Below are 25,146 nucleotides of genomic sequence, written 5' to 3' on the forward strand. Positions count from 1 at the left end.
ATGTGGAAGAGCCCCCAGCTACTCTACCTGCCTGCATGGCAAAACACCCGCGTGGTTTGGGCTCTACTCTTACTGTACGTTGACCTCTACTCTACCTACTCACACACCACCAGCTCCACATGCCCCCTCTACTGGACTGTTATTTCTACTCTACAAGCTACCCGCTTGCTGTGGTGTGTGCTGACACCAGCTCCACATGGGCTCTACTCTACTCGACTCACACACCACAGGGAAAAAGCCCCTTCCCCATGACTCACATTATCGTTGCACAACAAACTTCTCTACCAACAGACATACAAGCACGAGGACACAGTAAGACAGAGCACCACAGCGGAAGAAGTGTAACCGTCTTGATGAGCCCCTGGTCCACATGCCCCTGAACTCCAGCCATGTCACGAGCAGCTCCACGTGCCCCTTGCTCTGCTCTGCTCTGCTCTGCTCACAAACACACCGCGTGGTTTGGGCTGAGTGGACTTACTGTACGTTGACCTCTTGTGCACACTGACTGTGCATTGCTTGTGTAGGATGACCAGCAGCACAGCGACTGGACTGTTAGCCCTGGCTGCCCTTGCTGTGGTGTGTGCTGAGTGAGATGACACGGGCTAATGAGCAGAGCTCTGCACGTGGCACTCCACATGCCCCCTCTACTCTACTCTACTCTACTCACACACCAGCTCCACATGCCCCACTTACTCTACTCTACTCTACTCTACTCACACACCAGCTCCACATGCCCCCACTCTACTCTACTCTACTCTACTCCTCTGACTCTTACTCTCTACTCTACTCTCTACTCTCATCCCTACTCCACACACCACAGCTCCACATGCCCCTCTGCTCTGCTACTCTGCTCACACCAGCTCCACATGCCCTCTGCTCTGCTCTGCTCTCTCTGCTCTGCTCTCCTGCACACACCAGCTCCACATGCCCTCTACTCTACTCTACTCTACTCACACATCTACGGCTCTCCAGCTCCTCAGCCATGCACACTGCCCTCCATCTCTCCCTCATCTCTCTCTATCTCTCTCCATCATCTCTCTCTCCATATCTCCATCATCTCCATCTCTCTCTCCATCTCTCTCTCTATCCCTCTCTCCATCTCTGCATCATCTCTCTCTATCTCTCTCTCATTATCATCTCTCACATCATTCTCTCTCAATCACTGTTACTCTGTCTTTTTGTCTCTTTCTCTCTGTCTCTCAATCTCTCACACTATCTATTCATCTTTCTCGGCTCCATCTCTCCCTCTATTTCTCTCTCCATCCTATATCCCTCCATCTTGTAATTTCTCTCTCTCTCTCCATCTCGCTATTCATTCTCCATCACTCCTCTTATTTCTCTCTCCCTCCACTTCTCCATCTCTATGACTCTCTCCATCCCTTCAAGCTGCAGGGATGCGGTTCACGTCGGGTGCAGAGTGTGTGTGTGTGTGTGTGTGTGTGTGTGTGTGTGTGTGTGTGTGTGTGTGTGTCTGTGTGTTGCGGCTGCGCTGCACTCTGTTTTAATTACATCAATAGGGAGCGAGGCCCCTCTCAGCACCCTCCACTACCTGCTGGGCTCCCGATCGATACCTCAGGATTTCAATGAGGAACGTCTCTCTCTCTCTCTCTCTCTCTTTCTCCCCCTCCTTTCTCTCTTTTCACTTCTCTCTCTTGACCCATTCTATCTGCCCTAATCTCGCACTCCTCTTCTCTCTCCAACTATCTCTCTCTCTATCTCTAACCTTTCCCTGTCTTGCCTTCTCCATCTATTGCATCTGTTCCAATCTCACACTCCTCTCTTACACTCTTTCTTCTACCCTCTCTCTCTCCCTTTCCTCCTCCTTTCTCCCTCTCTCTTTTCCACACAGTGTCCAAGTCCAGCCCCAAACACAGACACAGAGAGCAACAGAGGCTGGTTTTGTGAGGTGATGTGGAGAGGGGTGAGGTAGAGGAAATCATCCCTCCTCTTCTTAAATCTGAAGGCATGTGGGTATTCCCCGAGACGTTATAAGGGACTTGTAGATTAGATTATAATAGAGATGAGTAGAGTAGATTAGATTATAATAGAGATGAGTAGAGTAGATTAGATTATAATAGAGATGAGTAGAGTAGATTAGATTATAATAGAGATGAGTAGAGTAGATTAGATTATAATAGAGATGAGTAGAGTAGAGTAGATTAGATTATAATAGAGATGAGTAGAGTAGATTAGATTATAATAGAGATGAGTAGAGTAGATTAGATTATAATAGAGATGAGTAGAGTAGATTAGATTATAATAGAGATGAGTAGAGTAGATTAGATTATAATAGAGATGAGTAGAGTAGAGTAGATTAGATTATAATAGAGATGAGTAGAGTAGAATAGAGATGAGTAGAGTAGAGTAGAGTAGAGTAGAGTAGAGTAGAGTAGAGTAGAGTAGAATAGAGATGAGTAGAGTAGAGTAGAGTAGAGTAGAGTAGAGTAGAGTAGAGTAGAGTAGAGTAGAGTAGAGTAGAGTAGAATAGAGATGAGTAGAGTAGAGTAGATTATAATAGAGATGAGTAGAGTAGAATAGAGATGAGTAGAGTAGAGTAGAATAGAGATGAGTAGAGTAGAGTAGATTAGATTATAATAGAGATGAGTAGAGTAGATTAGATTATAATAGAGATGAGTAGAGTAGATTAGATTATAATAGAGATGAGTAGAGTAGATTAGATTATAATAGAGATGAGTAGAGTAGATTAGATTATAATAGAGATGAGTAGAGTAGATTAGATTATAATAGAGATGAGTAGAGTAGATTAGATTATAATAGAGATGAGTAGAGTAGAATAGAGTAGAGTATAGTAGAGTAGAGTAGATTAGATTATAATAGAGATGAGTAGAGTAGATTAGATTATAATAGAGATGAGTAGAGCAGAGCAGAGCAGAGCAGAGCAGAGCAGAGCAGAGCAGAGCAGAGCAGAGCAGAGCAGAGCAGAGCAGAGTAGAGTAGAGTAGAATAGAGATGAGTAGAGTAGAGTAGAGTAGAGTAGAATAGAGATGAGTAGAGTAGATTAGATTATAATAGAGATGAGTAGAGTAGAGTAGATTAGAGTAGAGTAGAGTAGAGTAGAGTAGAGTAGAATAGAGATGAGTAGAGCAGAGCAGAGCAGAGCAGAGCAGAGCAGAGCAGAGCAGAGCAGAGCAGAGCAGAGCAGAGCAGAGCAGAGCAGAGCAGAGCAGAGCAGAGCAGAGCAGAGCAGAGCAGAGCAGAGCAGAGCAGAGCAGAGCAGAGCAGAGTAGAGTAGAGTAGATTAGATTATAATAGAGATGAGTAGAGTAGAGTAGAGTAGAGTAGAGTAGATTAGATTATAATAGAGATGAGTAGAGTAGAGTAGAGTAGAATAGAGATGAGTAGAGTAGAATAGAGTAGAGTATAGTAGAGTAGAGTAGAATAGAGATGAGTAGAGTAGATTAGATTATAATAGAGATGAGTAGAGTAGAATAGAGATGAGTAGAGTAGAGTAGAGTAGAGTAGAGTAGAGTAGAGTAGATTAGAGTAGAGTAGAGTAGAGTAGAGTAGAGTAGAGTAGAATAGAGATGAGTAGAGTAGATTAGATTAGAGTAGAGTAGAGTAGAGTAGAGTAGAATAGAGTAGAGTATAGTAGAGTAGAGTAGAGTAGAGTAGATTAGATTATAATAGAGATGAGTAGAGTAGAGTAGAGTAGAGTAGAATAGAGATGAGTAGAGTAGAGTAGAGTAGAGTAGAGTAGAGTAGAGTAGATTAGATTATAATAGAGATGAGTAGAGTAGATTAGATTATAATAGAGATGAGTAGAGTAGAGTAGAGTAGAATAGAGTAGAGATGAGTAGAGTAGAATAGAGATGAGTAGAGTAGAGTGGGGAGAGTAGAGTAGAGTAGAATAGAGATGAGTAGAGCAGAATAGAGCAGAGTATAGTAGAGCAGAACAGAGCAGGAATAGAGTAGAGTATAGTAGAGTAGAGTAGAGCAGGAGCAGATTAGATCATATAGCAGAGATGAGCAGAGCAGAACAGAGCAGAGCAGAACAGCAGATGAGTAGAGCAGATTAGGAGAGAATAGAGATGAGTAGAGTAGAGATGAGTAGAATAGAGTAGAGGAGTAGAGTAGAGTAGAGAGAGGTGGCAAAGTGAGGATAGAAGGACATACACACAGGACGGGTCGGACACAGGCAACGGTCAGAGGCTCACCCCAGGACGATGAGTTCCCCGTACTTGACGGGCTCCTTGTCCCCGGGGAAGAGGCTGTCGTGGGGCTGGGAGCCGGAGCCCAGCGGGGGCGAGGCCTGGCTCTTGTTGCAGGACGGCCGCAACTCCAGAGACGGAGGGGGACACAGGGCCTCGGAGCTCCCCTCCAAAACCATCCCCACTGCACTCACTGGGGACGCAGTGCTGCAGGAGAGAGAGGGGGAACAGGGGGGGAGATAGATCAGTGGTTTTCAAAGTGGGGGCCGCGAGGGGGTGCCAGGTGGGCCTCAGCAAGTTGGAAAGAAAAATAATAGCAACAAATAAATACATTTGGGAATTTTTAAATATACCCATTACTATGAGGGTTGTTATACAATGCCATTATAATAATTTGTCGCATATCTGAACATTATTTTCCATGATAATGACTGGGAATAATAGTAGAGTGATAGCTCTCATATAGCAGAAAGCCCCAAATGTAATTTTACACACTGTATGCTCCATCACAAAGTGCTTGTGGCTAAAATAATTATTAGGATTAGCTTAATGTATTTTTAAATTTGCCGTAGTATTGTCGATGGGTTTAATAACACATCAAGGGGTCCTTGGCCAGAACCTAGTGGTATTTGGGGGGCCTTGTCAAGGAAAAGTTTGGGAACCCCTGAGATAGATAAATAGATAGACAGAAAGACAGGCAGATAGATAGATCGATAGAGAGAGAGAGGGAGGGGAGAAAAGATTATACAGACAGACAGAGGCAAAGTGAGAGTTGAAAGGGTTAACAGAGGAATTGATAGAGAGACAGGAATTGATGGAGACAAAGACAGAAAGAACGAAGGAGAGAGAAAAAACTAGACACACACACACACACTCTGCAATTTGCATCTCCCCACATCTAGCCACACACATACACACACACATTTGCAATGAGGAGGAAATATAAGGTGCTTCCTGTGCCAGGTTAGCATTTAAGCATTAATCATTAAGCTGATGCATTGGCACACTGACCTCTGTATGAAGAGAGGGAGCATTCTACCTCTGGGCTCCCTAAAACGCCTGGCTATTCAGCGCTTCATGCTCGTCAATATCGCACGCCACTGGCAAAATAGCCCAGAACAAGAGATGCTAGTTTTGCAGGGCTTTTACGCTTAACAATGGGCCTGGGAATCAATCGGCAATCTGTCACTGTGTAAGATCTTTAACGAATCCCTGGGGGATGCAACCAATCTCTGAACATCGCGTCTGCTGCCGGAGACGAGTGTGGTCGTTGATAATGGTTTGCTTTCTTCCTCCGTTTATGGTGGTGGCATTTCAAGGTTTTCGATCTGGGCTATTAGGAAGAACTGCGTGCTAAAATATGACACAGTAGTCAATGATTATGGGAGGATTTGCTTTTCGCCTCTGAGAATCACTAATCTGATTTGACTCTGGCAGCTTTGACATTCTGTGCAAATCTAATTTGATCGCCCTCTCTGGTAAACAAAAGCATAAACACGAGCAGAACAAAATAGATTGGGCATTTTCCGAGCCTCAAGTGCCACTGTTCTCGTGCCTCGGCCTGTCAACCCCCTTAAATGATCTTTCTGAGCCAAGATGAATGGCAGCCGTGGAGCATATTGACTATACTGACAGTGCTCCATCTTTGTGCCCTTGTGATGCTTGCATTCAACACAACCTGCCTGAACCTCAGGCCCAGAACAGGCAGATACTCTCCACATTAAAGATGAAAAGATGCCACAGCTCTATCTGTAGACCACTCATTTCAGTTCCATTATGACTTTCATTGATTGGTTACATGCACCAGGAGAGAGTAGGAGGGAGAGAATGGATGGAAGAAGAGAGGAGAGATTGTTAGAGTAGGGTGGGGAGAGAGAGAGAGAGAGTTCTAATGTTCTATTATTATTAATATTCTCCATAGTCCATATCAATTGTTGTTATTATTACTACTAATTGCTAATTGTTTTCTTCTCTTGATGTAATTACGGCTTTGGCAGCATTGTAAAACTTACAGTCATGCCAATAAAACTCTTTAAATTGAAAACATTTAATTGAAAAACAATTGAGAGAGAGTGAAGGGAGGAGACAGACACAGACAAAGCAAGCAATGTAGGTGACGCAGGCAGGATGGAGGGAGGAAGGGAGGGATAGGGGCAACTAGAGGTGAGAAGGATATGAGAAGGAACGGGGAGAGGAGAGGGCAACGAGGGGAGAGCAGCAGAGGAGAGGAGAGGAGAAAGTGACGAGCCGTCCTGACCATAGTGCTCTGGGCATCTGTGGAGTGAAGGATGGAATGAAAGAGTGAAAGGAGGAGAGATTGAAACAGAGGCTTGTAGCACAGACTGCTACGTTCCTGTGTGTCTGTGTGTGCAATACATGTGCGCGCGTGTGTGTGTGCGCATGGTGTGTGTGTGTGTGTATTCATGGCACGTGTGTGTGTGTGTGTCTGTTCACGTGCACGTACGTGTGCACGGTCTCGTAGAGGTTTGGCAGGGTGATGGATTGCCTGTTCTGTGGCACGCACTTTCTAATCAACCCACTGCCATAAACCTGGGGAAGATGAGAGAGGGGAACGGAGGGAGGGAGAGAGAGAGCGGCTGGGTGGAGGGGAGGCGAGGAATGAAGCAGACAGAGGGAGGGAGGGGAAATAGATTGCATGAGGGTGAAGAGGAAGAGGGAGACAAAACACACTGAAAGACAAAAGGAAGACAAAGGGAAGGGATCACTGATGAAAATACACATTATGGTGACATGCCAGATCTGAGGTGCTAAAAGCTAATATGAAGATTGACTTGGTTTGTTGTGTGGCTATGGGACTAATAAGCCATAGATAGTGTAGTGCTCTGGGTATTGTTTAAATGACTGCCACTAGACGAAGTGTGCTGCGTAATTATGGACTGTTGACTTCTATACTACAGATAGACCAAGGCTCCAATGTGAATTAGGCTGGTTTTGTTTTGCCTCTGAGAAACTATTCTCACGTTTATCTGGAAAACTTTCTTCTCTTCTCCTCCCTGACTCTCAAAATGTCTCTTTATACCTCTCTTTTACTCCCACCATCCTCTCTCCTCCCACTGCAGAGTGTGTGTGTGTGTGTGTGTGCATGCGTGAGTGTGTAAGAGAGAGCATCGATGAGAAGAGAGAAAGAGAGAAGAGTGGAGTGGAGAGATGAATACGAAGATAATAAACAGAGAGGGGGAGAGACAGATAGAGAGAGGGGGAGAGATAGATAGAAAGAGAGACGGGGGTACTCTTCACTTCATCTGTCTCCATCAAGTAGTAACAAATGAACAGAAGGCTAAAAATACATCCAAGGAAATGATCCGTGGAATAAATCATGAGGCCTCGTCTGTGGCGTTTGCACTGAAGCTCTCCCCTCCTATTCGGCCCCTCTGAATATTTAACAGCTTCAAGATGTCTGCAGCCACCTGCTACACCAAAGAACCCGGAACACTAGGCATTGATAACTTAAAGAACCCAGAACACTAGGCATTGATAACTTAAAGAACCCGGAACACTAGGCATTGCTAACTTAAAGAACCCAGAACACTAGGCATTGATAACTTAAAGAACCCGGAACACTAGGCATTGATAACTTAAAGAACCCGGAACACTAGGCATTGCTAACTTAAAGCACTTCAGTTGTGTGCTAGCACAGTGAGTCTACTGGTTGCAGCAACAGAAACACACATATTACTATTGAAGGTCATAGTACTGTTATTGCCTCAGTGTGTGGTGCTGACAGCTAGAAGCAAGACATAGATGGTGGTTGAATTACTGTCTGTGCTTCAGTGGTAGCAGTATATGAACGGATGCGTAGAGAAAGCTGTGGTTATACCACAAGTAGTAATGCGTATCACCCTTTTGTCTGTGTGTGTAAAACTTCAAAAGTGTCGATGTACTGAAATGATTTTTAAACAAGGCAGACTACAATGTTCTTCCAGATGCAGTTCAGAATGCCGATACTGGAATTTATAATAACAATAATAACTAGATGTACCGCAGAGCGGTACAAAATATGACAGCCGCCCAGTCCAGCACATTTTTTCCACAAAAATAAATCACGCTGAAAGGCCTATATGATTCTAACTGTCTCACTAAATTGCATTATCCACACTCAATTCTCACTGGTATCTGCTAGACAACAAGTACCAAAACATGATTAGTTCATAGATTTCACATGTAAAATTAATTTTATACAACCCCACCCCATCTTGCCTGTTCATAATTCTGAGAAATTCTTGAATTGTGTGCATGTGTATGCGGTACATGTTTATGTTTATGTGTGTGGGTGTGTGTGTGTGTGTGTGTGTGTGTGTGCGTGCTTGTGTGTTTGTCTGCGTATGTGTGTTTGTGCATGTGCATGCATGCGTACATATGTCTACTGTGTGAGTATGTGTCATAACATTATGATTACTGTGAATGTATGTGTGTGCGTGTGTATCTGTTTATGCACATGTGTTCACATGGAATGGGTTAACATGACCCCTGGAGGCAAACATACAGAAAAAATTGGTCATCCTAGGCCCTACGGTTCTCAAGATATTCACAGAAAACTGTGTCTGCCCTACCCTCCTTTCGGGGGTCCAGTCCAGCGGGGGGGCTACAGATCAAAACGAAAAACGATGGTTCCATGCTATCCATGTGGGGTTACATGCCCACCAAGTTTCGTGTACCCCGGTCTTTCAGTGTCCCGGGAATCCTTGTTGGTGTACGGTCACTAAATGTACACATACATTATTTTATTGTAAGGCCCCCATGAACGAAAAGTTCACAAAACTTCGAAGCATTCGAAGGTGTCATAATGATCCTACACTTTCAATTTCGTGCAGTTTTGACCATGTCAGCCAGAGATATTGTGATGAAAACACCTAATTTTTGGCTTTTTAATTTTTAACTAAGTGGCGCTATACATGAAATAAGTGGTAATGGGATGGGTTGACATGCCCCCTTAAGACCAAAATACAAAAAAACTGGTCCTCCTAAACCCTACGGTTCTCGAGATATTCACAGAAAACTGTGTCTGCCCTACCCTCCTTTCGGGGGGTCCAGTCCAGCGGGGGGGCTACAGATCAAAACGAAAAACGATGGTTCTATGCTATCCATGTGGGGTTACATGCCCACCAAGTTTCGTGTACTCCGGTCTTTCAGTGTCCCGGGAATCTTTGACGGAAATTTGGACATGCGAAAAAAAAAAAAAATCTGCTTCACTGCGCGGCGGTCATAATAATAAGCTTTCATACACAGAATGCAGCTCAAAGTGCTTTACATTTGGAACATGTGACACAATAATAAAGAAGAGTCATTCGTCTTTGTTGCTGTGGCCGTTTATGATCCAATCAGCAACATTGGTTTCTCGTTGGTTAATATTGCGTGACAGGGGTGGAGGTCTACTGTCGCCTGATTGCTCTTGTTTTGGTCGGTGGAGCAGCCGTCCATGGTTAGTGTAGCTAGTGTGAGCTGCAGTGCATTCAATGAGATCTAACAGAGGAACCCAAGGCAGAGGTCAGTACATGACACAGGAGGGCAACAGCTGCAGAGCTATGCAGCACAGAGTTGGGTTCTCCACTCTCATAATAAGGCACACGAGCACAGAGAACATTTGGAGTTCAACAACAGCACAACCAACACACTGTACCTTGTTAATTAACTCATAATTAAGTCTATGGCTATTTTAAAATGTTATATTAAAGGCTAACTCATTTTAAAACTTTGCACCTTGTCCTTACAGACACATAGAGCTGGAGCCCTGCTTATTATAATATTAGTGCTGCTTGTTAGCTACAGAGCAGGTCACTTTCAACTGCTGTGATGAGGTACGTGTCCCTTTAGTTCTGCTGAGCCTGGAAGGCCCCTGTCTGGGTGAGAGAGAACAGAAACAACACTCTCTATGGTCACCGCTACCACACATTGAGAGAAACAGAGAGGGAGAGAAAACGAGAGAGAGATGGAGAGAAAGCGAGAGAGAGATGGAGAGAAAGAGAGTGATAGTAGAACAGGAGAACAGGCAAAAGAATGGGCAAAGAAATAGGCTTGGAGGTTATGAAAAGAAAAAATGACAAAGGATAAAGGATACAGCCAGTCCAGACAAATAGACGGCCAGTGGAGGGTCCAGGCAGCCTTGCATCCTCCTCTCCTCTCTCCATCTCCATCACTGCAGCTTCAGCAGTGCACCAGCACAACCCTCCCAGCTTCCCTCCACACCAAACAGCAGGCCACTAACATTCAGTGACAGCCATCAATCTGACTAATTGGATACCCAATCCCCAACAGGCCTCTACCTAAAGCAGTCTCCAATCAGATTCTAACAATAGGTTCAATCTATTTAAATGAGTATAATGTATTGATATAATACACAAATAGATAAACATGATTAAAGATAAACATGATTAAAAAGATGATAAACATAAAGGACATGGATATGGCATGAGTTATAGGCGGTGTGATACCTAGAAATTCTATTTCAATTAAGTTTGACATATTAATATTAATAAAAGTCTGATTGGGGGAATGATAAACTGTATCTTCTGTGTGTTGACATGGAGTCAAATGACTGTGATAATAGAAGTGGAATCATTAGCGGCTACTGGCCACATGTTGAGAGACAAGCTGATGAGATGCTAGGTACAATAGACATGTCACTGACTTGACACATGACAGTGGCCTCTAACCACCACTGTCACTTACAGACCTCTTTAGATTGTTTGCATTCGCATGTGCAGTGGAGCCTAATTGGCGACCTGTTGAGCCATCCCATATGAAAGGCAAATATTTTCCACTTCCTGCTCCTTGTTTCATGTTTGAACTACAAAATGATATGCAAACATCTCGGCAGAACTGGTCCCTGGGAATTGCTCAGGAGTCATCTGAGGTAGTGGGTTTATAGCTTAGTCAGAGGCTCTTGCTCGAGTCACTCGAGAGTAGTGAGAAAAAAAGGGCTTTATCGGTGTTTCTGTTTTGCGAGGCATCGTCTCTTTCTCGATGCCTCCTCCCGTTCTCATCTCTGTGGGTGCGTGGGAAACAGCGGATGCACCGTGCACATGCCTGTGGAGTTCAAAAACTCACTATCGCAGAAAGCTGGACTTGGTCATCATAGCTGTGGTCACAGCTGATGCAATCTCTGACCGGTCCTCCTCTTAAGATCTTGTTTTGAAGCACTTTCAAACAGCAAAGACTGACCTGTTGACTGTTATTTCCACTTAAAAGGCCTTGCACTGAGCCGTGCATCTGATAAGCGCTCCCTGAGCTCTCTGTCCAGAGAGGTAACTGGTGAGGGGAAACGTGTCATTTTTTGAAAGCTCTAGTAGTAGAGTAGTAGTAACACAGAGAAAGTGCGCATGAAACATGCTTTTGTGTGCCTGTCCTGAGTGCCTGGTGAGCTAACAGTGACTCAACTGTAATCCCTGTAGAGTCACCCTGTTTCTACCAGCTGTCAGGAAAGCGCGGGTGTGCTTTCGTAACATCACAGATTCAGACCAAAAATATGCTGACGCCAGTTGTTGAGCAGGCTTCAAAAGAGCGATCATTTCCTGGCACAATAAATGAAGGCTGATGGTAGACCATATGTTAGTCCATACATTTTATGTTGAACTGCTCCTATGAAGCATGACAACACGGAAATCATACAGCCAACCATAGGAAACCTATACATTCATCTGAGGTATGCTTACAAGGCTAGCCTCAGATGAGTGGTATGGGTGAGTGGGCCACCTGAGAGACTAAGTAGCCTATGGCTTATATTGCATTGTCTCTATGATAATGAATACACAGAGCAGTCTGGCTCTCTCTTATGAACAGAAGCACAGCTGGGCCTTACTCTCACCCCACTCATCTAACTCTGAGGGACAGAACACCACACTTCGCTCACACTTACTCAGGTCATGGTGTGTGTGCGCGCGCACGCTGTGTGTGTGAGGCTTGGGTGAGTAAGCATCAGTCATTTGCTTGCTGTATAAGGACAGAGCCTCTGGGCCACAGGGCCAATTGTGGCCTATAGAGTGTCCTTCCACCAGTGTTTTCTTACCTGTGGCCTGCACATTGCACTTCTATTCTCCTGGATAAAACGGGGCAAAAGGAGGGAATGAAACTGCAGCAGATACAGAAACAGAAAAGCAGCTGCCTCACCAGGGGGTTGGCTAAAGCTATTAAATACGCAGCAGGCTAGCAGCAAGGCACTTACACATGCAGCCAGATGCACAGCATGGGATGGAAGACCACAATCAAATTATGAATTAGCAACTATGCTAGATTTGATCATGTAGGCAATGTACGGCTCTTTTTACATGACAGGCTATAAGGAACAATAAGCAAATGTGTCGCACTACTTAGTGTTAATAAACTGCAGGGAAAATAATTTCTAAGCTGATGTCAAGTGAGACCAACCATCACGCTGCGCTTGAGTCGTGATGGTCATAATAAAATAGTTGACCTTACAGAACGAGTTTTTCGAAAAATATATTGTAATAGCCTAAGACCAATGTCCATTTCAAGAACTTCCAAATATGTGGGAGTTCTGATGGCCATTTTGCTGTTTCGCTCAGTGATCCCAACCATACATGAGAGAATTTGGATCTCGCTTCCAAACGTCTTTCCCACATGACATCTCTCAATAATCCAGACAACGAAGATGCGTAAAATTATACGTGGTTTGAATGAAGTAGCCGTGATCAAACTTAACACACTTTCACGATTTTCACAGCCGTTTATTCCTCTGATTTATACACATCATGGCTGTTTCAGCGCCTGGTACTCTCAGCGAAACAGATTGCAGCGAATTGCGTCTCCTTCAGTCACAGCAGAGATGGAGGATTACGAGCACTAACGGGACGCAGTCGATGGAGGTATCGGCCTTCTAGTGGATCGTAAACTCATTACAAATATATTGCTTTCAGTGGGTGCAAAATACACACCGCAAGGTAAATGTTCGTAAAATGTTGAATGCCATACGGTTATTTAAATAGCGTAGTGCATAGGCTACCGTATAGCAAAAGGGATGCTTTTAACACTACAAACATGGATTATATGATTAAAGAGGGATGACATTGCCTGAAATGCGTAAACGACACTGCGGTAATATTTAACTCAAAATATAGGCAACGCGCTTTAAAATGACAACGAAATAAGGATATCAACAGTATCGTCTATACAGCACAGCCGCCTTAAAGGCAGCACACAAGGGATTCCGCTGTACAGACAGATGATAAATAGCAGACTACAAGTCGATAAAAGACACCACATAACCAAACAACACGTTGGCTTCTGGTAAACACTGCGTTTTCAACGCAACACAAAACGGTGGGGATTTCCAAACACTCCCCGCAGCTATCCTCGAGCCAGAGCGCACAGGCAGGCACTGCACTTGAACAGTTAGCCAAGATAAAGATAAATACCCGCTGATGTTTGCGATGGAGGACCCTTTGACGTAGATTCCCTTGTACTGTCAATCCCCGTGCGGCCTCAAACCTGGGCGTTGTGCGGTAGAACCATAACCCACGAAGATAAGTTTTATGGCACGGTCATTACACCCAGCGGGTCGCATCGCCTCTCCGTTGTCATCGGCTGCACGGATGTGCGATGGTAAGCTACTCCTCTCGGAGACTAATCGTGGTCCAGACAGCCCGTTGTCACGCCCATCTCTCTCGCACTCGGAGTGAAAAAATGCATAAAAAGATCAGATGTATTTTTTTCAACCCTCGCCCACATAATGCGTCTCCGCGGTTGGTCAGGATTCCACGATTCTTGCGTAAACCCGCCCTCGTGCACGGCACCGTATTCAAGATGCGCAACGTTTTCCTGCGTTTTGAAATCAACAGCTAGGTATTTGGGGGAGTGTTCACAGCACGATGTAAACGCTCATTTTTGCTAAACATTCTTTCTGTCTCCTTCCTAGTTTTAAACAACAGAGCGAGGTGAAGTAGTGACACCCAGCAATTAAGCATAATTCCAGCTCAAACCTTACCATAAACATTACTTATTTTGAACACACCTGGTGCTTCTGACCATTTATGAAAGGCCTACTTATTGATCTTTTGTCCTGTTTAATCATAGCCTACTGACACGAATACACGTGACAAGACATTTAATCCAGAATCTTAATTATCCAGGAGGTTTAGTTATTACATAACATTGGGCCAACTACCTACCTCGGTTGTTTTGAGACATTTCTTTGAAAAATGTTAACATTTGCTGAATAGGCTAAAATGAGAAGCTAGGCCTACCTATATTGACTTTGCCTAAATTTGAACGTAAAGCACATCCTACAATTAAGCTAACATAATGGAACCTGTTAGCCTAAGCTTACACTGCCAAGGTTCGTTTTCTTCTCTATCAATTAAAAATAAAAACAAAAAACCTTGCAGTGTAACTGGGATAAGATTTAAAGACAAAAATGAGAGAAAAAATAGACTCATGCGACTTTGCAGATCTGGATGAACGGGATCCATGCTGGACTTATGCATAGGCTAATGCAAGCAAATTGTGTTAATTTCAACATGCTTCAGCCAAGATCTGCGCAGCACTGCATGCAATCGAATGAGCCTTATTTGTAGCCTTTGACGTAAAAAAATAGACGCCATGTGCTGACGTCATTTTATGGCGCCAAAATGCCAGCTACGGTTTATGTAGCCACAGAGGTTGTGCGTTTCTTTTTACACCTTTCATGTTGATTTTTTGTTTTACAAGTTGTTTCAGTTTACTTTATATTTCGCGTAATCATTTATTTGCATAGTTTTTTTTAAAGCCCACTCTTCACCTTGTCCCCCCCGCCATGCCAGAGGATGAGTATTTGACGCCAAGTTTGATGTCAAACCAAATACACAGTGATGTTGGGTTTGTGCCTCCAGACGGACTCTGCTGGGTGTCGGTCCTGTCTTGTTTGCTGCTGGCATGCTCGTATGTCGGAAGTTTGTATGTGTGGAGAAGCGACCTGCCAAGGTGAAATTATTGTAAATTTACTCAACCCGCTATGGGTTACATTGACGTTGAAACCTGTCAGCGGCAGCGTTAGCTGCTAATATCATTTGCACGTCAACGCTTTAGCTTGATGGTCAAAGTAACATTTTAGATTCTACGAGTTCTTTGTGAATCGTTTGGTCGACGTCTTGCAATGTTGTGCCTGTTATGGTCTCCTTGCTTTGTTATCATTGAGCAAATTGATCTGCGATACGTTTGCAACGTAACTAACGTTACCGAATGAACTAATCTAATAATAATGAAATAATAATGCATTTTATTTATGGGCGCCTTTCTTAACACTCAAGGTCACCTTACAAAATCAACAGTAACACATTCAATCCAAATCTAGCAAATTGATTAGACTTAGCTAAAAAGCCTAGCTTTTTGTAGGTCGAGGAACTTTAAGCTGGTAAAGGTCTGTGCTTCGTGAAATCAGTAACCATTTGAACTCTGACATTTTTTTTGTTGTTGAAATAAGTTCAGTTCATCAGTACATACATAGCCAGGTTACTGTACGATGTTGTCGCACATAATGACTATAACTTAATAGTGTCGTTATACTTTAGGCACGTAAGTAGTTCAAGTTTCCTGATTTGACTTTTGGGCGATCGTGTCTTCGTGTTTGGCTTCATTTCAGGGACCACCCGGCGGTCATCAAAAGACGCTTTACCAGTGTTCTCATTGTGTCAACCCTTTCCCCTGTGTTCGTGTGGACATGGAAAGAGCTCACGGGCGTGAGGGTAAGACGACCATGTTGTAACTGCTCTTGGTCGTTTATCAATAAACAGAAAGACTCATAATACAATTCTGTACTTTTACTATGCTTTTGTTTCTCTGTATTATTATTATTATTATTATTATTATTATTATTATTATTATTATTAGCTGTAAATGTCGCTCCACTCCACTACAGACAGACAGATCTTTCTGTTGCTTTCATAGCCAGAAAGAGAACATGGATGTGATGTGAATACAATATGGTAGCCTAGCCTGATATTTCACTGGTGGCAGCAATTTGTTCAAGACCTCCAAACAAGTCTGAAAGTGGTAATTTTTCCTCCTCAGCCGGGGCCGTCTCTGTTGGCGCTGATGGGCATTCGCCTAGAGGGCTTGGTGCCAGCCATAATACTGCCCCTCTTGCTCACCATGGTGAGAGTCATTGCTTTCATATACTGAGGTGTGCTTTAGCCACTCCAGGGATGAACGAGCTAAACCTCAAATTAGAAGAAGATTAGAAGAGCCGCAGACTTTCTGTAAAGTCCTTCCAGTTAGGGCCCTTTAGATGACGAAGTCTAAAAGTGAGTTGATGTGATTGTGAATTTGAGGGTATAGTGCCATAGGAGCCTTTTAAACAGTTGAAGTACAGTACTTTAATTCGAGGTGTAGAGATGACTTTGGTCCTCATCCCCACCCAGGTGCTTTTTCTGGGGCCTCTAATCCAGCTGGCCATGGATTGTCCCTGGGGCTTTATTGATGGCATTCGAGTGATTGTAGGTGAGGCCGCTGTATGTTGTGCATGTGGGTACAAAACTGTTTTGGTTGGTGTGAAGTAGATGCCCAATGTACTGATCATGTACATATAGAGTGTGTACTAATAAAGCAGTTATTTTTACAACAGATGAAACGTTTGTTTCTCTTTCTCTGCACTCACTTATACAATGACTTTTTCTCCCTGCTGCCATTCCACTTTTCATTTCTTTACACCCTACTTCACACCCCTGCTGCTATTCTCTCTCTCTCTCTCTCTCTCTCTCTCTCTCTCTCTGTCTGTGCTTGTTCCCTGTGTTTCTCTTCTTCTCCTCTCAGACCCTCGTTTCTGGTCGCTGTGTTTGAGTGACATGCGCTGGCTGCGTAACCAGGTGGTGGCGCCTCTGACCGAGGAGCTGGTGTTCCGCGCCTGCATGCTGCCCATGCTGGTGCCCTGTGCTGGCCCTAGCACTGCCATCCTCACCTGCCCACTCTTCTTTGGTGTAGGTGAGTGATTCTCTCTGTGTGTGTGTGTGTGTGTGTGTGTCTGTGCACCTAGTTGATTGTTTGTGAGATAGTTGATCATTTTTGTGTGTGTAGTGTGTAGTATGTGAGGTTGCTGAGTCGTTTATAAATGAGTATTTTGTAGGTGTGTGTGTGAGTTAGACTCATTGAGGTACTAAAGAACTGGAGAGTGTGAGGAAGTACCACCCCCATTCCTTGCAATAACCAGTGGTAGACTTCTGTAAACTGAAGCCAGCCCGAATTTACCCTGCCCACACAATTATTAATTCTAATTCAATTATTAATTATAATTAACAATTTTTTATTCAGGAAATTGGGTCTGAATCCGAGGTGTTCAGGCCAGTCAAATTGTTTGATGTGAGGATGGACAAATGAGCAACAGTGCCTAATCATTCACATCACCTGAGCACACGCGAGTTGATTTTGTTTAACAGAAAAAGAGACGCTTGAGAAGCTAGATGTTTAGAATTCGCTATTGCAGCTGTTGTACAAGATATTGATGTCCCAGAATAAAAATGGCAACTAAGGCGTTTGTCAAGAAGAATGCTGTTTTTGGCTGTTCTCTCTACGGGACTCCCATATTTCAGGCCTCTGTGAAGCTGGCCTCCCATGTCATCCAAAAATGAATTCATAATTTTTTGAATGACATGGGGGCCAGCTTCACGGAGTTAGGTCTATCTAATTGTGTGCAGTGGCATTTTTGCCCCAGTATCGTTTAAAACATGCCCCATAATCAAATCCAAATGGACTCATACCAGTCCAATATTCTGAATATAATTCAAGAGAGGGACAAGACCTAAGATTTTTGCTCTTTTTTATATTAATATAAATTGTGATGCAAAAATAAAACTGAATCTGAATTGGTCTAGCTACACCAGGCTGAGACTTTAGAGTGCCCACATTACCACATTTGCCCACATTACCACAAACAAGCCAGTTAAGTGCCACATTACTGATGGCAGAAAATCATGTCCTCTATGTGTATTGACTGATTCTCCCAGCAGGAAATGCTCAGCTCTACACCAGTCCCCATGGATAACATCATTTGTGGCCATCAATAATGAGGTGTCTAATTGGCTTGCTTGTGAAAATGTGGGCAGAAGTGAGCACATGTCTGATGCCATTTTTAAACTGCGATGTTAACTGGCCGAATCTAACCCTCCATATCCTGACCTCCTGGATTAGACCCTCTCCTTGATAAGCGTGTGCGTGTAGTGCACCCCACTATCCCTCATTGCCTTCTCTTCCTCCTTATTCTCTCTTGGTTGATGAACGTACAAGGACAGGACATCCTAACATACCACATTTATGTGTGTTTATACCACTCACCAGCCTCCCCTCTTAGTCATTGCTTGTGCACACGCTGCATGCTTCTTCTCTGTGTGTGTGTGTGTGTGTGTGTGTGTGTGTGTGTGCACACCACACGCCACACCAACATGCCCCCTGAAGAGTTTTCATCATGCTGTGGCACCAGTGTGCTTGTTACTTCATGTTGCTCAATTTTGTTGTGTGTGTGTATATGTATATATATATATATAAACACGATATAGCCGCTAATTGCTGTGGTGAACTGTTCGCGAGACAAGTAGCCAAAATAATATGATTAAATTGAATCATAAATTATAGGTTCTGCGCCTATCTCCCTACCCATTCATCTTGGTGAAATACTTCACGAACCCTTCGTTCAACACATGACAAACCATATATCAAAATAAACAGCAGACCTTACCGAACACAAAGGTGTAAAGCAGTCCCCTGTACAGTAAGCCGTTCCAGAGTAATCCGGTTTTGAATTTGCAGCAAATTTATGCCCAACTGAAGGCCAAGTGGCCTTGCCCCTAAAATGGTGAAATTCCAAGCCTGATGTGTATATATAAATGATTGTAATATGAACATTATTAAAACAGAGAAAATAATTTACACTCAAATGGAACATTGCTTCTGTATTAATGTGTGTGTGTGTGTGTGTGTGTGTGTGTGTGTGTCCAGCTCATTTCCATCATGTGATTGAGCTGCTGCGATTCCGGCAGGGCACCGTGTCTGGGATTTTCCTCTCTGCAGGTAGGCAGGCCGCACCTTCACGCTGGCACCTAGCCCTCTCACACTTGCACCTGCTAACATGTTGTTTGTTTATTTATTATATTGCTGAAAAACGGCATTTGGAATTTAGATTGAGAAATGACTGAGTGGGGACTAATGTTTTGTTTAAGATGCAGTGTTTCCCGCAGAACTGAATTCTATTTGTGGGGGTAGGTTTGCAGAATTAACTTGAATTCAACCGTTTTTTAACAAATTAGCATAGCGTGGTTATGATGAACCAGATTTAAGCACAATTTAGTATAACCTGGAAAATCATTGTGTGGTGGTCAATGTTGATATTGTGGTGGGCCGCCACAAATAAGTCAATGTGTGGGAAACACTGAGATGGGTGTAAAAAAATGAGATGAGGGATTAGTTTCCTCTTCAGTGTGTGATTGATGGTAATACTTTTGTGTGTTTGTCTTGCAGTTTTTCAGTTCTCATACACAGCAGTGTTTGGAGCTTATTGCGCCTTCATTTTCCTCAGAACTGGTGAGTATGTGTGTGTAGACTTGAGAAGATATACTGTAATCTGTCTGTAACTTGGAGGAGTATGTGTGTGTAGACTTAAGAAGATATAATCGGTCTGTAACTTGGAGGAGTATGTGTGTGTAGACTTGAGAAGATATAATCGGTCTGTAACTTGGAGGAGTATGTGTGTGTAGACTTGAGAAGATATAATCGGTCTGTAACTTGAAAGAGGAAACTAGTAGGAACACTTCCAATTAGTAGTTTCTCACGACAATCTCTCCTGCTTATCTTTTCTCCTTGACCTCCAAATCTGTGTTGCTTTTCTTTTCTCTCATTCTGCTTTCTCCTCCTTTTGTCTCCACTTGCATTCTCTAAAATTCCTTCTTTTATGTCCTGTATCTTTTTATACCTCCAACTCCATATTTTCTATTTCTCATAACTGTTTTTTCTGTTTGTGTTCCTTTGTAATCTCTCTGCCGTTGTTTTCTACTTCTTTTTGTAATTTTTGTCTTTAACCACACTCCCCAATACACACCTCTTTCTTTCTTTCTTTCTTTCTTTCTTTCTTTCTTTCTTTCTTTCTTTCTTTCTTTCTCTACAGGTCACCTGGTGGGTCCGGTGCTGTGCCACTCCTTCTGTAACTACATGGGTTTCCCGGCGGTGAGTGCGGCGCTGGAGCACCCCCAGCGGCTCACGGTGCTCTCGTCCTACCTGCTGGGCGTGCTGCTCTTCTTCCTGCTGCTCTTCCCCATCACGGAGCCGCTCTACTACGGCGCCCCCACACCCCCCTGCACCCTGGCCCCCTCACTCGGATCCATATGCTCCTGAGGGTAGATTTTGGTGGGGGTGGTGGATGTCGGACATGCGGGTGGTGAGGGGAGGATTGGGTTGGGGTCATCTCCATGCCCACACACCACTCCCGTCGGTTTCCAGCCGGCCGGCCTGTCCATCTGCCTCCCCCCCTCAGCCTCTGGTAGGCCAGACCTGGACAGAGGAAGCTGCATAGGTTTTTTTTTTTTTTATTATTATTATTATTTTTATTTAAATACACACAAAACAAGGCTGCCTCTGTGGCCTTTTATTCCACTTCTGTCTGTTAGTCACAGGTGTTTGTTAGCCGTTACGTGAAACCACAGGTGAACAGGAGGAGGTGTAGAAGAGTATTGCATAACATCATCCAACAAACAAACCAACAAACTGTTTTACTGTAGGCTGAGATGAGGAGTGTTGATAAACATCACCACACTTGTGACATGCGTTTGAAAGTCAGCTAGTCTCTTGGGGAGAGGGAGAGGGTTTGCGGTTGGGTCTGTATTGTCAGTACCTCACGTCTGAGGGCTCTTGGGGTTTATAGTCCTTTTGATTTGTGCAGAATTCCTCAGATGGCCCCCATCTGGCCATAAAGCCCACAGAAATGAGTTGTTCATGGCACGGAGCTGCAGGCTTTCCGGAGGTCGGACAACTTTATGACTATTTTTGCATGAAAGAGGAAGGATGTTGGCGTTTTTGGCTCAAAATCGGGGCTGTCCAAAGCACTTATTTCTGTCCTTTTTTCCATCAACTCTTTAGCAGAAGTGAACTATTTAAGTGTGTTAAAAACTATGAACTGGCACAGGCTTTTCTCTGGACTGCTCTAGTCAATAAGCTTTATCTATAACCACACCTGCTGCTGGTGTCATGTCTCTTAATCTCATGGTCAAGTTCACTGCGTCTCTCGCCGTGTGTTTCTCGTAAGTGAAGCGCACTCTGAGCCTGGCATTGCGACCGTCAGGGACCATACTGGGCAGTTTTATTAGAGGGGAGACATGACCGTTACGGAGCTTCTAAACCTCTCTTTGTGGTGTCTTGTTAGCCGCTTGCTCCCTACCCATTTCCCCCCCAGACATTGGTGGAATCTCATAGCAAATTGGAAACTCTTGCTCTGTAGCTGCAGTGGAATGGTCATGAAGGGCATCTGGGGCCCATCCTCATGTCCAGCTGTGAGGCCTCCCCAGAGCATGGGCACCATGGCAGCAGCACAACAGCAGTATTGTTTAGCAATGTTCCCCCCAGTGGAAGGAGCCATTTATTCCTTTTGTTTTCCATGGGTGCTACTGCATGTTTGTCTTGTTTTAATACTCCTGCTCTTCGGAGAAACTTAAAGGGAGGACATACCTTAAGCCCAGGGCACAAAGGGTCAGGGATTGGGTTTCTCAGGCCGTGGCTCAGCCTCAGGAGGTGAAAAATGACCCTTGCCACTACATTGCATGCTGCTATATGTCGACACATGTATGTTCAAGGCTCACGTGTAACACACCAAAAAGGAATTTACAATACATGTATACCCACATACAGACCTACATCTTCCCACCAAAGCTTTGGCTTGGCAGGTATTGCTTCTTACTTGCTGAACTCAAACATGTGCCATTGGTTTTAGTTATTTATTATTTATGCAGGCAGGCAGGTAGGTTTGTCCCTTGAAAGTTAGCGGCGTCCTCTCTGTGAAGCTGTGTGTGTGTGTGTGTGTGTGTGTGTGTGTGTGTGTGGCTCGGCGGAGAGGTCCCCAGCTTGCTTCACAAAAAAAACAAGCTCTTCTAAGCTCAGCTCTTAACACACTGTCACCTTGAATGTAAGCCTAACGGTCTGTGTCAAAAACAGCTGTCTGTCGCAAAGATGAGAGCTCTCTGCCCTTCCTGTGGCCTCGGGTCTTGCTTTAGCCGCTCGTTGAGTAACTTGAGCTTGTGTAAGCTGTCAATGTAAGGCAATTGGGTCTATTTTGTCACACGTTCAGAGGAAACAAAAGCAAGCATGCTCTCAGATTGAGGTTTTAATTTAAACGTTCCACTTCCAGTGTCGCTGAAAGGAGTGGAACAAAAACGGAATCAAAACTTGACTGGATTTGATGCAGTGGATGGCCACATGGACACGTAGTCTCTCACTTCCTGTTAGTTCAAACGCAAGCGACGTCAGAGCACATTTGTGGTTTTGGTGAGGCGAGAAAGGCAACCTGTGGAGTCACCCAGAGACCCAGAGACCCAGAGCAATAACTTTTACAGACAAAAAAAAGGACCAAAATCAGGGATTCTAAAATGGGTGCCGTTGTGACTTGGGGTTTTGCTGAAAGCCATTGAAAGATTTTGTTGGGATGGTGGCTGGTGCATGGCTGTTGTTTTTGTCCTCACAAACTGATTTCTTGCTAAGTATAACTTCTATTTCTATTTCTAGTTATAATTCAAGTAGTTCAAATCAAATGCAAAAGCTTTGACTCTACTCAGTTCCATGTTAAACAATCAGGGAATGCATGGCAGTGTACTCACAGGAAAAACATCTTTGTCCAGTCACATTTTGATCCTCCACGGACAAAAGTGCTATTTCATAGGGCTTGACCCCAATTGGTGGTAGAGTGCATAGTGGGTCAGCGTTGAGTCACTTCATAGCTCTTATCCGACTTTTTACCCACAATTGCATGAAGGCTTTTCACCTTCCTACAAATCTCTTTCCCAGAAGGGCCACCATTACGCAACCCCTAAGCTTGCAACCTTACTGAAGCATAAGGAAACCTGCAAGTTTAACAAATCCTTTGGTGTATATATACACAATGATAATCCATCAATGCTGGCTAAGCATCTTTACCCTGAGAACTTAAGATGTGTGTAAGTTGTACTAAAAGTACTGTACTTCAAATGCTTGCATCATTTGAGGTTACCATAAATAGTCAATAGTATGTGACCTGGAAAGCTGAAATGTTTTCTTTTGACTCCTTATAAACACTGATGTTATTGTGACTAAGGCACACTGATCTTTATAGCAACAGGGTTAAGACATACAAGTTCACAGCAGTACAGAGACAGTTTACCTCCTGTAACTGTGGTATGTTTACACTAGATGGCGCCATAGTACCATCTCGCCGTCGCTTGTATTTTTTGTATATGTGTCCCAGTCAGGACCTTCTGGTTCTGTTTTTGTTTCGGTAGAGTAACTAAGATGTTGTGATGAAATCTGTGGGTTTTGGAAATCGATTTACTCCAGGCAGTCATGATAACACAATTGGAAACGCTAGGAGTGTGTGACCATTGCATAGACACACTGACCCCATGAGAAAAGGCCGACCTTGTCTGAAGGACCTGTCCAAAAATCAGACAAATGTGGGCGAATCATCATTGAAGCTGTAACTGGTTCAAGTTGGGAGTATGGAAGAGAGACGACTTGTCAAGGTGATAAAAATAGAACCATTGGCATTAAAAGTTACTGTCAGCTCACAACATCCACCTGACTTTTCCATCTGTTAATTAACATGGGCATCCATTGTTTTTAACATTGATTTTCATTAACATTGATTTTCCCTCGACGTAGACATGAAGTAAATGTCAGTGTGCTGTCAGATGGAGCTTTTAGATGGTGTCCCACCAGCCTGGTGTTTTGATTGACCGCTTATCACTTGACTACTGCCCCTGCTCTGCACTTTTGTCCCAAACTTGAACGATGGAGATTCAGACCACGTCTCAAGGCACAGACGAGAAACTTCATGACACCTTTTCATGACACCTTTTTTTGTTACTTGGGCTAATTTGGTCTCTGAATACAATGGGTGTTTGTGTCATTTCTTTCCACGTTGTCTTTCTTTCACTCTTGAAAAGGAACTGTTGCATTTAAGCCAAACAATTTGTGTGTGCTCGATATCAGATGCATCCAGTACCTGTTTAGACGCATCTAGAGCAATAGTGACATGTAGAATATATTTTTCTCTGACAAAAGGTAGCTATGTGCTATTTTAGTACACAAAACCACAACTGAAGAGCGGTGTGATATTTAAATTTAGGATATCCTCAATACAGATGTTTATTGGCCAGGCTTGGTGTCTAATTTATGAATCTTTAGATGTTTATACTAAGGACTATATTTTATAATAAATCTATTTTGGAGGAGTGGATGTACTAAATATGTGTGCATGTTCATTGTTTATGTTTAAACTGCTGCCACATTTGAGTGCAACTTTTTTGCTTTAAGAACATACCAACGGACAGACATGTTTTATGACGATCTGTTTTTTGGTGGGTGGGGGAAATAGACTTTCAAACCACAACACAGAACTCTGCAATTTGTAAATAAAGGAGCACATTTTATTAACTACCCTGTGTCTGTTATGTCCTTAATAGTTTTGTTATCCTGAGATACAGTAATGAATTTGAGCTGTAGGCCTAAATGCTGTTAGTCATTTCTAGGATTTCTCAGGATTTGGACTCCAGCCTACAATGTGCATTTTACGGTTGGGATGTATTGAATAATCAAGCAGTCACTCCTGTTAAAGTAGCCTAACTCAGAATGGCATTTATCTCATACGGCATACTTCATAGCCACACACAGAAGATGGTTTACCCTTCGTTTACCCTAGTTTTATATATTCTTCTAAGGCGATACATACACGTTCTATGATGAGCTCCTTCCTCTGAAACTGAAGACATGATTGAGTCTGAGCAAGAGGAGACCGGAGCTACCCAAGCAA

The 25,146-nt window shown here is 43.5% G+C and overlaps 2 protein-coding genes across 2 annotated transcripts in view; one reads left to right on the plus strand and one right to left on the minus strand.

The window, feature by feature from the left end:
• peli3 (pellino E3 ubiquitin protein ligase family member 3) overlaps nt 1-4,376 on the minus strand; it is a 28,078-nt gene extending 23,702 nt beyond the window's left edge. Inside the window, 1 exon segment of the mRNA XM_048236350.1 lies at nt 4,176-4,376. Within this exon segment, the coding sequence (XP_048092307.1) occupies nt 4,176-4,348 (173 nt within the window). The 5' untranslated portion in view covers nt 4,349-4,376.
• A 10,394-nt stretch (nt 4,377-14,770) lies between these two features.
• rce1a (Ras converting CAAX endopeptidase 1a) lies at nt 14,771-24,773 on the plus strand. The gene is made up of 8 exons (XM_048236601.1): nt 14,771-15,101; nt 15,760-15,862; nt 16,188-16,271; nt 16,538-16,616; nt 16,929-17,096; nt 19,104-19,175; nt 19,623-19,685; nt 20,266-24,773. Exons 1-8 carry the CDS (start codon nt 14,935-14,937, stop codon nt 20,490-20,492), a joined length of 963 nt encoding a protein of 320 aa, XP_048092558.1. The 5' UTR covers nt 14,771-14,934; the 3' UTR covers nt 20,493-24,773.
• The last annotated feature ends 373 nt before the right edge of the window (nt 24,774-25,146 follow it).

The sequence above is a fragment of the Alosa alosa genome, chromosome 24, assembly GCF_017589495.1.
Source record: "Alosa alosa isolate M-15738 ecotype Scorff River chromosome 24, AALO_Geno_1.1, whole genome shotgun sequence".
Lineage (NCBI taxonomy): Eukaryota > Metazoa > Chordata > Actinopteri > Clupeiformes > Clupeidae > Alosa > Alosa alosa.

What these genes read in the sequence shown, in the direction of transcription:
- rce1a (XM_048236601.1), top strand. Translation starts at nt 14,935, where the DNA reads ATGCCAGAGGATGAGTATTTGACGCCAAGTTTGATGTCAAACCAAATA. An exon ending in TGGGATTTTCCTCTCTGCAG is followed by an intron (nt 19,176 to 19,622) that starts GTAGGCAGGCCG and finishes TTTGTCTTGCAG; the next exon opens with TTTTTCAGTTCTCATACACA. An exon ending in CTTCATTTTCCTCAGAACTG is followed by an intron (nt 19,686 to 20,265) that starts GTGAGTATGTGT and finishes CTTTCTCTACAG; the next exon opens with GTCACCTGGTGGGTCCGGTG.